Source organism: Haemorhous mexicanus, chromosome 3 (assembly GCF_027477595.1).
Source record: "Haemorhous mexicanus isolate bHaeMex1 chromosome 3, bHaeMex1.pri, whole genome shotgun sequence".
In the NCBI taxonomy this organism is placed as follows: domain Eukaryota; kingdom Metazoa; phylum Chordata; class Aves; order Passeriformes; family Fringillidae; genus Haemorhous; species Haemorhous mexicanus.
The window spans coordinates 103,961,742-103,973,843 of NC_082343.1; the positions used below are offsets into that span (position 1 = coordinate 103,961,742).

Genomic DNA, 12,102 nt, shown 5'->3' on the forward strand with positions numbered 1-12,102 from the left:
CCATATGCTGGGGAAAATGTCAGTTTAGTACTCTAATTCATACTTTTTGGTCTGTAAATTTTTCTTTTCTCTAATTCTGCTGGTATCTCCTAGGCTTTCTGATCCAAAATAAGTAATTTTTGGCTAACTCTTAGGTCTTGCCTGAATTCAGCTGCCCTTTCACACACTTGCAGTATTTTATATTACACTGGCACATATGTCAGATTTGATTTATCAAGAGTATTGAGAGCTCAGCTGTTGTTTGACACACACATTTCAGTAGTCACCAAAAGCTCAACAGGATCACACTTTCCCAGTGCTTGGTAATACATAGGATCACATACCCTTCCACCCTATTTTTGTAGCTGCATGTAACACAAGTGTTTCTTCCCCCTATGTTTTATTAAGGGGAAGTGCTTAATTGCAATGATATTTTTCTAATGAGTTTCCTACCCTAGCAGATAACCTTGACTTCTGCTGAGGAATCTCCAAAGTCAAAAATAGTGAAGTGTTAAGTATTAACAAAGACAAAACCATGGAATAAGTAGAAACATACTCCAAAATTACAAAAACTATTTTTCTTCTCATCAGAGGGCATTTGCAGGTTCCTGCCCATGTTTAACAGTGTAACAAATAATTACTAGATATTCATAGAATTCTTTTTGTGTTAGAGAGACTTAAAGCAAGATACACAGATACACACTGTCTTCAATGTTTACTGCCCTGCAAGCAATGTTCTTGAGACCTATTTTAATACACAAATTAAGTAAATGAAACAGTTCTGTAACATTTGTTTTGCCTCATACCTGCCACCTTATATTGTTCCTTTCAACTACACCTCATAGAAAGTGTAGCAAGCATAAGGTTGAAACAAAAAAAATAGTCTACACCATATCCAGGAAGCAGAAGTAGAGCAAAAAAATATGCATTTTTCTCCTATTTCCTCAAATATGATTTTCCTATTTTTCTCTGTAACCTGTAATACAGATTAAATTAGACAAATGGAGAGCTTCTCATTATACTTCTTCACTTCTGGTGTCCATTCATCAATACTAACAAATCAGAAAAAGGGCAGAATATTCCAAACTTCTCAAAATACATGCTTATAAACACTAGGAGGGAAGAAACAACAGAATACACTATCCTACCTCAAATATTTTGTAATTATGTCAGCAAAAAATTCTATCTTAGCTATGATTTTTACTTTAGAACAAAGCAAAACCATGCACATACCAGAACAGCAGATAACAAGGAAAAAAATATGTATGTATGTAGGTTTTCTTTCATTAGAAGCTTCAAAGCAAAAACCAGAGAATGAGGAAAATAGAGGAAATGCATTATTCTTTACTTTAGTTTGATGAAGCAATGTCAAAACACTAAAAGAGGATCTACCTTCAGTGGAAAGGTATTCACACTTTAAAGGAACCTCACGTGAAATACAGAAATTTGTATGCAATAAAAAACCTGCCTAACCCACCTAACATTAACACTAAACAGAAGCTTTGTTAAAAGGGTGTATGTGTATAAAAAATTAATATAGAAATAAAAATAAAAAATGAATATAAAATGAATATAGAATTTATAAAATAGGGCCTTATCACACATAATATACTTTTAAGGTGAAACAACGTAATATTCAGGACAATGAACTTCTACAAGAATATCATACATGTTTAGATGTGAGGAGATAGATATTTCCAGACTTCACTTAAACACAAAGATTTGACTATTTGGTGTCCAGTACCTTGGGGTCATACAAAGAGCTGCAGATACTGTGTAGAGGCTATCTTGAAAACAAGCCATAAGGCTCATTTATCCAATGCCTCAATAAAAATGGTGGGTTTGTAACTGTTAGCAAGCATTTGCAAACATTTAGAGAAAACAGGCCAGTTATTTGTTCATGCAAACTTTCTCATGTCTTTGATGGCAATGTTTACTGCTGCTGCAGCGTGTTATCTGCCAGATTTGGTTTATGTTTCTTTCATTATGTATTAATAGTGTTAGTTCTGAAACAAAGAAGAACACAATAAGAACAAAACCAAACAGTTCTCAGGGATGTCACCTGTGCTATCAACTTCTGTAGGGCTGTGGGAACAAGACAAAGGCTCTTCCTCTGAGTCAGAATCGGAATCAAGAAGCATGCGAGAACTGGAAGGCTTAGTGGCAATACTGACAGAGGTAGAAGAGTGCTGATAGGTAAAGGACATGGATTCCATAGTGTGGGATTGAGTGATATGGACTAAACATAAAGCATAAAGGAGGAAAAGTAAAAAAGAAGTCAAAATAGAATCTCTAAGAGAGTATTAGTTTTACATTTTATCACATACATACAATAATTGTAAGGTAACCACCAAAATAAAGTGAAAAAATATTTAGTTCTAATGGAGCACAACAGAATTTTAAAAAAATTTCTTTAAATAAATACGGTGAAGTATTACAACAGACAGATTTAGTTAGCAGGTGAGCAAGTGATCACTATCAAAGGATCGTAAGATGGTAGAAATAGATGAAGATGAGAATCACAGAATCATCAGACCATCAATTTAATACTCCAGTTTCTATGGAAAAACACTGGTATAAACCCAGTTAATGCAGAAATATTAATAAAATTAACATACCAGGGAATCCATCATCTGCCTCAGCCTCTCCAGGTCCACTGCCTATGCTACTGTTGTCCAGACCAATGTGCAGTGACTGCAGCTGGGAACGAAGCTGTTCAATGTCACTGTCTTTGCTGTCCAGAGTCATCTGCAGTTCAATCCGTATCTGACTCTCTTCTGCTATTTGCTGCAGGGATAAATCACAAGATGTCCTATTATCACAATATTTGGTTACTCAAGAGAAAATTATGCAGAATTTGTAGCCAATCTCAATATACATTCTGTGTATTTCTTCTGGTTGGGGAAATTCAGAAATAAGAGATTGGATATGCTACATTAAAGTCTATATCAATAGTAAGACATTACAGAAAATACTGCAATGTTTATATTTACAAAAGGATCTTACTGCCTGCATTTCATTTATTTCCTTCTGGTATTTGATCATCATCTGGGTTAACTTTTCTCGTTCAGACTTCAGTTCCATATGCAGCTTCCTATTTTCCTTTTCCTTCCGCCGTACATCAGTGTCAGCTCCACGTTTTACTGGACCCTTCCGATTCATGATTTCAGCCAATTTATTCACAGCCTTCCCATGGGAAAGAAAAAAGTGACATAAACCACACTAATAAATACACAGAGTTAAGATGTGAAGAAATAAAATCTTCTCTCCATCTCTAACCAGGCACTTCTACCAATAAACTAAGACCTCTTAAATCCAGTACTACAAGCTTGCTTTGATTCAGCATATTACACAAAACATAAAAAAAGGTAATGATGTCATTTTTACTCAAAATAAGCATTAGCTCTGTGAGCACTTTCTCTCATTTAAATAATCCCTTCCATTTTCACTAGACAGACCCAAAATATGTCTTTGTATTAAAATGCCACTTGTTCTAAAAAACAATCTAGATTAAAATCAGAAATGTACTTCTTTATAGAACTTGTAGAGATATGTAAATCAAGACTGAAACCAGTAACATATTAAATCATTTGATGAAAACGAAGGCTTTTGCTGGTGGAATACATCTGGATTAGAAGTTCATCTATTATGAATCATAAGGATCCAGTTTCACTACACTGAAAGTCTACTTAGAAGAAGGAAAAAACCACCAATATATTTTCTTTGAGAGGAAACACAAATAAAGCAATACTGGTATACATCAATAGTTTATAATGGAAAGTATTTTATTAAAAATTATTTGATTCATGAACACTGTGTCTACATGCATTTGAATGTATTTGCTTACCTGGGTTTTTAATGTTCTTTCATTCAACAACTGCTTCTCAAACTGTGCTTTAATATTTCCTACATTTGCTTCTTCTTCTTTTAGCTTTGTAATTTCTGTAGCAAGGTAATTAAAAGAAAATTTATGAAAACTCATGACAAACGCATATAGTACTATTAAAGAACAAACCTAGTTTCAATTTGAATCCCATTTGGTTCAGAGATTACGTACGTTCTTGTGCTTCCTTCAGTTTATTGTTTAGTTCTTCTTTCTCATTAGCAAGGTTAGCCACATCACTAGTTAGTGTCCTATTTGCTTCCTCCAACTGAAAAAAAAAGACATATGACCATGTAACAAAACTCATTTGGCAAACAAAGCAGCATTACAAGAAAGAAAATGCTGCAGAGTGAGACCAAGATAAGGATAAGAGGACTAGCTGTAAGAGGGGTAGGGGCACTGAAGAAAGAATGGTCAGAAAAATGCATGGAAGAAACACAGTAAGAGATTCTTGAATTTCAATCATAAGAAATAAATATTTTTAAAACATTAGATATACTTGTATATCTCTAAATTTGCTAAAGAGCAATGGATCACTCAAACTGCAAATAAAGCTCACGTACAACCTCTACCAAAATTACAGATCATGTAACTCACTGAGGCTATGGTGGCATCTTTCTCAGTAAGTTCCTGTTTATGCCTCGCCATCATCTCTTTAATCTCCAGCTCTTTCATAATCTTCTCTTTTTCCAAATCAGAGTACTGCTCTTCAGCAATGGAACGGGCAAGTTGTTCTGAATCTGCTTTTGTCAAAGTAATCTCTAGCTGAGCAGCCAAGGAATCTCTGCAAATTATTGCATATAATTATATATATATATACATTTAACTTTAAAATGGGAAGGGTAGGGAGGGGAGGAAAGAAAACAACAAAAAGCCATCCTGATCTTTTATGTATTAGTAGTCCAACTAGCAAAACCTACCTCTCATCCTGTAACTCTTGTATCTTTTGCTGTATTTCTTTACAAATTTTGGTCTTTTCCTCACATTCTTCTTTAAGTTCTCGAACTTGTGTCTTATAGAGAGTCTAGAATTTAAAGTTGGAAAGAAAATTATGTGATTTCTATACTCTTGAAGGTCCACAAAATTTATACAAGTTTACATGGTACGCAGTTCCTTAATCACACTAATTAGAGTATACTTGTGCAATGCCTTCTTGAAACTTATCTAAACGTCATCATCACTCAAAAATGTGCTTTGGTTATTTTACTTTGTTGTCTTTCCTTTTTTAATTTGTATATTTGTGAATGGGTAGGAATATGATTTACATTTTTGTTGTTTGTTTTATACATACTGCTAAAGATACTCTAAATGTGAAAATCACTATTTTGTACAAAATCAGAAGTATCAGAAGCAGAGAATATAATAAATTTCTTTTTCTCTTTTATTTTAAATTTCTGTCTCATGTAATTAGGCATGTGGAGTTTAGATTCTAATCACACAAATCCATAAAACCAATATGACAGTTAAAGAACAAAAAGAAATACAGGAATAAGGGAAAACCAATTAGAAAATAATTTGAAATGCAAAATTTCATGGAATCAATATAAATTTAGAACTCTGAAGAAAGTGAAAGAAACATTATATTGCTCTGTCCATTCAAATGACTGAGTACAAGTCAAGTGACAGATGACTCTAAGTGTACTTACTGCAGGGATTTCAAGACAGATTGTCTCTCTGGCCCATCTACAGCAGTCAACTGACCTCAATTCTCTCTTTCTTTCCTTTAATATGTGTAACATTTTCATCTATAGAACTTTAGGCAGGCCTCCTCCTCACTGACCTAAATCCACAAGGAAATCTTAATTTTTCATTAATATTGAAACAAGTCTTTTGGCACCTCATGCAGTGTGACTGGCTATGCACTGTTAATAAAAATTGACCTCCACATGCCAGTAATGATTTTTTAAGTATGCTCTGGTGTACCGTGCCACAATAAATTACAAACTCCCACCAGATCACTACCAAGTTTGGTTGTAATGCAAAATTTCCTTCTGAGCTGTAGATGCACATGTATTGTCACATCACATGAGAATACAACTATTCTCTACCATACAGCATGGAAAAGGCTTGAAACATGCACGAGATGATTCACACTGTGGAAAAATGAGCTGCTTGACTCCTCCCTCTGAACTCCCCTACAAAGCTGTGACATTTCTCAACATGAGCTCTTTTGTGCTGCTCAGTGATCAAGATCAAGGCAGCAGACTACACTGGAGACAGGCACAAGAAAAACAAGTTGCTTTGGGTTACAGATGTGAAATGTCTGATGGCTGAGGGGGACAAAGAAAAGCTAACGTACTCGCTAAACAGATTAATATAAAAATAAAGCAGCATAAAACATACTGAGAAATACTGCTCAGCTTCAAGCTGGTCTTGAAGCTCTTTCATTTGTCCATCTGCATCTTGACGTTCCCTAGAAAGGAAGAACATGCTTCAGAGATATGAAGATATTCCAAAGCAGTAAACAGAAAAGACAGCATTCACATTCTTGAGATCTTCAGCAATTTCTTGACCTAAGTATCATCAGCTATTAAACCTGAAGCTTCCTCTGGGTACCAGCTCTCTTTTTCACTTGTACAGCTGAGAATACTGCACTAATAACAAGTCAGTTTAATACTGCTAACACACTAACTACAACAGCATCACAAAGTTTAACTGGTAAGAGACACTGATAAAAATAAACAGCCACCAACAGAATCTTATTTCCATGTAAAATGTCACTGATCTGACTGGTTGTTTTGGGTCTCTTGTTTGCTAGAGCACGGTGTGTGAACGTCTGTATTCCTTCACATGCATATTTTCTTGAATTCATCTGTTATTTAAACAATAATCAGTTCCATAACAACAGAAATGTAGCAAAAAAGACTTCTGCCAGTCTCCCACATTATGGCCACCTTCTACATGACTAACTGCATCTTGCTGACAGAAAACCAAAGCACAGGGAGACAAAACATGCAAAGTCATAAAAGGAGCTAAGATTGAGATTCATCTGACACGTGTGGTAATCTGGTCTTTTCATTCATAAGAAAGTTCTTTATGTAAACAAAAACAATTATTTCTTTCCTTACTTCCTATCAGGCGCAAATACTACTTGTAAAACCTTGAAGAACTCCTATCTGAAGGTCCAACAGATGTGTTATCTGTAGTACTAGGTACTTCCAATGGTTATGCTTTGCAGCTCTGCAGCAGTATTCATTTCCAACTCTAGACTAATAATTCCAGTAATAACTTCCTAGAGTAATAATTGCAGTAACTTTCCTCTTCACCGAAGTCCTACATCATTAAAATAAAGTACGTAGACCTTCAGTTAAATAAGTGTTTCTCTGAAGTTTTCAGACTCATATTTAAACGGTGTTTTCTAAGATTTTCAGGATTACAAACATCTTTTAATACAAACCTATACATTGATGAATCACTAGGGCAAGTCACAATTACAGTCACTGTAAATTATTTTAAAGAACAATTAAGTTTTGCACTGTAGCATAGCATATTCTTTGCAGTAATTTTTTTAAAATTAATTTTGCTCCCAGCTTTTGTTCCAAAAATATTTCAAATCAGTAACATGACTAAAACATATAGAGCAACTTGCATACTTGCGGAGTTCATTGTTTTGTTTTTCCAGACTTAATTTGATTTCCTGAAGGTGGTTATTCTCCTGTTTTAACTGCTTCTCTGACATTCTCAAGGTGTTGACCTGCTGTGTTTGCATCTTGAGGTCATTTTGAGTGAGACAGCGCTTTTGTGTTTCTTGTTCTATTTTTAATGTCAAGTTTTTTACCTGAAAAAGAAGCAAAAACCTGTGAATTTTACAGATCTACACAGGAAAACAACATTTAAACAGTCTCTAATTGACTTCCTTTACATCTCCTGGTAAATCAAAGCTGCTTCCTGAATAAAAGCATTAGCGCACATTAGATTACCTAGTTTTTCCATGTCAATCTCACAGCATTTACCATTATAGAGGACAAACCTTTTAACATGAATAATGCTGAAATATATCAGAAAATGACACCACACTCCATGAAGTAGACTTTTCAAAGTTTCAAAGGCAGAGAAGGAAAACTTTGTTGCCATTTTCATTCACAAATATTCCTAAATACAGCTATAACAGGAAAAATACAAGGACATTGAAACCAAGGTTTGACTCAAGACTCCTTTTGTCAGTGCTCCTTACATCTTCACTCAGTATATCCTTCTGCCGAAGGAGCTCGTTTATCTTCTGCTGCGATTGTTTGAGATCGCAGTCTAACATGGAGCGCTGCTTCTCAGCTTCCAACAGCCGATTTTCTACTTTCTGCTTTAAGGCTCTCTCTTCCAGAAGTTTCTTTTCCATTTCTGTGAAGTAAAAGTGACATCAGTGAAGTGTAAACAGCAGCTTTTGGAGGCCAAAGGGAAGAGGATGTCTACCCTGTAGTAACAATGAGCCACATGTTTTTCCTTTTAAAACTGAACAGAAAGACTACTTGGAAGTGATTAATTAAAACTTTCACAGTAAATATATGCCCAGAGGATGCTTTTTCAAGCATTTCTGACAGAGCTATTTCCTACTTTTGAGCTTGTAGATAACTTCCAGTTTATCTGTAACACCTCTGAGATGAACAAGATGGGTGGAATTTTAAAAATAAAACATTTAAATCTACTGTGCTCTGACTGTGATAATATAAAATCAAAGAGCTGAAGCTGTTTGGGAACCTCATATGCCAAGTGACTCAGCCATTATTACTGAATCATTCTTGCTTCTTTTGAAGATCTGCATGCTGAAATTTTTTGTGAATGCTCTGCAATTGGAAGGACAGGATCTGTAGGTAGCTTTTTAATTAGCTGCAATAAACACAAGCATTTAATTCAAAAGTAAGAGCTATCTTCTGGATTTTTTTTGGCAGTTATCCTTCCCTTCAAGATACTTCAGTTGTATGAGATACACCAGAATATGCACAGTGAAATATTATCTACTTTGTACAATTCACACCTAAGTCCAACTGTGATGTCAAATCCATACCTTTCATGGCTTCAGATTTTGCTTCCTCTATAGACTCATAGATCTTATTTTTGTCTGCTAATCGTGCTTTTGTGGCTTTATGTTCAGCTTCTTCTTGTTCAAGGTTCTGCTGCATAACTTTAAATTTATATGTCATATCTATTTCCATGTTGCTCTTTTCCTGTTAAAGAAAAAATAACATTGAAATAAAACATTAAATACACCAGGTTAGTGGCAGAATTTTGAAAAACAGTAATGTGCTGCTTGCAAGGATGCTTGGAGAGAAGAGAGAGCTCATGCTAAGGAACTGAGAGCTCATTTCCATAAATGTTTTTTTGTGAACACCAAAGTGCTCTAAAAATGTACAACGACATCCCCAGTTGGAAACAATTACAGAATTACTGCCTTAACAACCAACATTCTGTACTAAGAGCAGCTCAAAGTTTAACTTTATTGAAGAAATTTTTCAAGATTTTTGTTTCAATAACAAATTTGTTAAAAAAATCCTTTTAGCAGAGGCTCTTTTATTTCTGGCAATAATGAGAGTTTAAAAAAACTCCACACATGAAATTAAATGTAGCTACTGTACTGTTAAGGTACACACCAGAGTATATAATTAAGTACTTAAGTACTTTAGAAGTAAAATGTGTCATGATTGCATGGGAAATTATGTCTTTTTTTCCCCACCTCTCAAATTGGAAAAAAAAAAATTAAAAAAAAAAAAGCCGAAAACAAGGCTTACTTTTTTTATAGGTTTAGTTGCAATGTCTCAAATAATAAAAGTACAAATTCAAAAATTCTGTAAGAATGTAACACCAATGTTCATTTAGCAGTGCTGTTACCTTTTCTAAATCTGTGAGCTTTTCCTGCAATTGTCTTTTCTCCATTTCCAGTTTGGCTAATGCACTCTTTCCATTTTTCACTTCTTCTTCAAGGCTAGATATTCGACCTTAAAATTACCAAAATATTAATGAGGCTGTGGTCAGTGTGTGAAAAGAAGACTGTATTTTATCTGTTTAGAGATAACATTTTTTAAAATATAACAGCTTCTAATTCTGACTATTAAGAATGTCTCCTTTTAGGGTGATTTCTAAAAGTTTTCAATAATGTTTTTTATATGTCACCATACATTTTTTCTTAAATGCTATTCACAATTATGCAATGCTTTATAAAACAGCGCCCTTACCTAGTCACAGTCTGAAACTCAAATAACACCACCCACACCAGAAACCACCAGAAACAAGAAACAATCTTAACTTCAGAAGATTTGCAGAAATACCTTGTAAATCACTGATAATCTCTGATCCATGACTTCGATCTCTCCTTTCTGATTCTAGAGCTGACTGAAGATTGAGATACTCCTTCTCCAGTTTGAGTTTTGCATTCTCTAGCAGGCAGTTCTTATCTTGTAGTTCTCTATTATTAATTTCCAGCTGCTGGATTTGCTTTGTGCTTTCTGTCTGGTTTTTCCTTAACCTGGCTGCAGTATCAGACTCTGACCGCAGCAAAGAATTGGCTTCATCCAACTAAGATTGATAAAAACACACTTCAGAAACAATTAAAATATAAAGCCCACTATTTCTACTACAGAATACTAGGTTTTATGGATTAAAGAAGTAAGGAGTATATTTTAAGATTACTTTTGAACACAAAAACCTAACAAGAAAGAACAGATTTTAAAACCCAACTGCACATTTCAAATTCCTCCACTGTTACCAAAATCTGTACTTCAAGCAGTGATTATTTTAAAATATATAAAGCTGACATACCTGTCTTTGCAGTTGACTGATTTTTTCATTGGATATTTGAGAGTTCTGATTCCTCTTTTTTAAATCTTCAAGTTGGTCTTTCAAACTGTTAACTGCAACAAAAATAATTCAACATTGTTAATCACTGCCATGAAAACACTTCAATTGGAACTATAATTTATTTATTTTACGTATTAAAAACCCACATCAAAACAGAACCTTCAAGCATAGTTCAACATACCCTCATTTTCCAAATTGCGTTTCTTATCTGCTTCATGTTCTGCTTTCCTCTGGTATTCTGTATTCTTATGCTGAAGAAGAGCCTTCTCTCTCTCCAGCTGCCTGACTGCAGACTCTACATTCTTCCTTGAAGTTATCTGGATATATTTAAAAAAACACAGCACTAATTACACACACAGGAGTGGTATTCTTTTACGATAAAAACCCAGCTCATGCACCCAGTGTAGTCTGCAATGGAGGAAGCCAGCCCATCTGCCTGCTGCAAATCCTACGTATCAGAACACGTGGTCCAATCCAGCCCAGGATGTCTATGGCCAGGAGCTTTGCAATTTAAATACTGTTTGATCATCTGAATTTGACAAACCTGGTCAACCTGCCTAAGCAGTCACTCTGGGAGCAGACAAACATACATGTAAAGGTAAGGCCTTGACATGCACTTGCATGAGCCATACATTAAGTTGTACACAGCCACATCTAAATTTGTAGAAGCAGTAAGGTGCAAAGCTGGGTAAGAAATAACTAACACCAAACAATCCAAAGCACGGGCTTCTTCCTCTGAAAACATTACTCTCACACCTTCAATTTTTAAAATCTGTATGGGATATTGGTGTCATGCTGTCTGCCAACTTAAAAATATGGTAAAAATCTAGTTCTAGAAAGAAATGTGCAGTTACAGTACACAAATCATAATGAAAATATTTTAGCAGTGACAACAATTTCATGCTTGTCAACACCAAGAAATCAACTGCTGTTATTTGCTATAAAATATACAGCTACTCAAAAGCAATTTGCCATTATTAAAGGGGAAAATCCACACACAAATGATAAAGTTGTAATTCCAGTAAGAAATCTATGGCCTTACCTCTTCATCGAGCTCTTTCACTATCTTCTCTAAACGAACACTTGTAGACCTAAAAAATTTTGAAAAATAATTTTAAAGCCTTCTGATAATACAGAAATTACACTGTTTTTCACAAATTTTATGTAAGGTGCTTTTGTCTCATTATTTTTATGCAAGATATTCTATTTCAAGCAAAAACATGAAACCTCAAGGACTGGTGAAATCACTAAACAGCGAGACTCTTATAGGGAGTTAAAGCAAAAAAAAACTCAACAAACCCCCCAAAAACCACCCCAGTAGTCACAGGAGTAGCAAGAATTAAGCCAGCAACTTACACTGAGGTCTGCTTGCAGGGTTGGGAATCCCCGAAGTGGATTAAAATGCTCTTAAGCATTTAAAAACAAAAGGTCTAATGAAACATTTTTATAAACAC

The 12,102-nt window shown here is 34.8% G+C and overlaps 1 protein-coding gene across 2 annotated transcripts in view; it reads right to left on the bottom strand.

Annotated features, from left to right (window-relative positions):
- The window catches only part of ROCK2 (Rho associated coiled-coil containing protein kinase 2), a 104,937-nt gene that overhangs the window by 18,594 nt on the left and 74,241 nt on the right, over positions 1-12,102 (bottom strand). Inside the window, exons 12-27 of one of the 2 annotated variants that reach the window (XM_059842882.1) lie at positions 11,691-11,739; positions 10,830-10,965; positions 10,610-10,701; positions 10,120-10,366; positions 9,683-9,789; positions 8,862-9,021; positions 8,037-8,197; positions 7,456-7,640; positions 6,206-6,275; positions 4,783-4,886; positions 4,460-4,646; positions 4,037-4,130; positions 3,827-3,921; positions 2,986-3,165; positions 2,598-2,766; positions 59-2,218 (exon numbers count right to left, since the gene is read on the bottom strand). In XM_059842882.1, the coding sequence (XP_059698865.1) occupies positions 1,980-2,218; positions 2,598-2,766; positions 2,986-3,165; positions 3,827-3,921; positions 4,037-4,130; positions 4,460-4,646; positions 4,783-4,886; positions 6,206-6,275; positions 7,456-7,640; positions 8,037-8,197; positions 8,862-9,021; positions 9,683-9,789; positions 10,120-10,366; positions 10,610-10,701; positions 10,830-10,965; positions 11,691-11,739 (2,275 nt within the window). In that variant the 3' untranslated portion in view covers positions 59-1,979. Of the gene's footprint in view, positions 1-58; positions 2,219-2,597; positions 2,767-2,985; positions 3,166-3,826; positions 3,922-4,036; positions 4,131-4,459; positions 4,647-4,782; positions 4,887-6,205; positions 6,276-7,455; positions 7,641-8,036; positions 8,198-8,861; positions 9,022-9,682; positions 9,790-10,119; positions 10,367-10,609; positions 10,702-10,829; positions 10,966-11,690; positions 11,740-12,102 lie in introns of those variants that run through there. The other variant, XM_059842881.1, reaches the window with a different exon arrangement.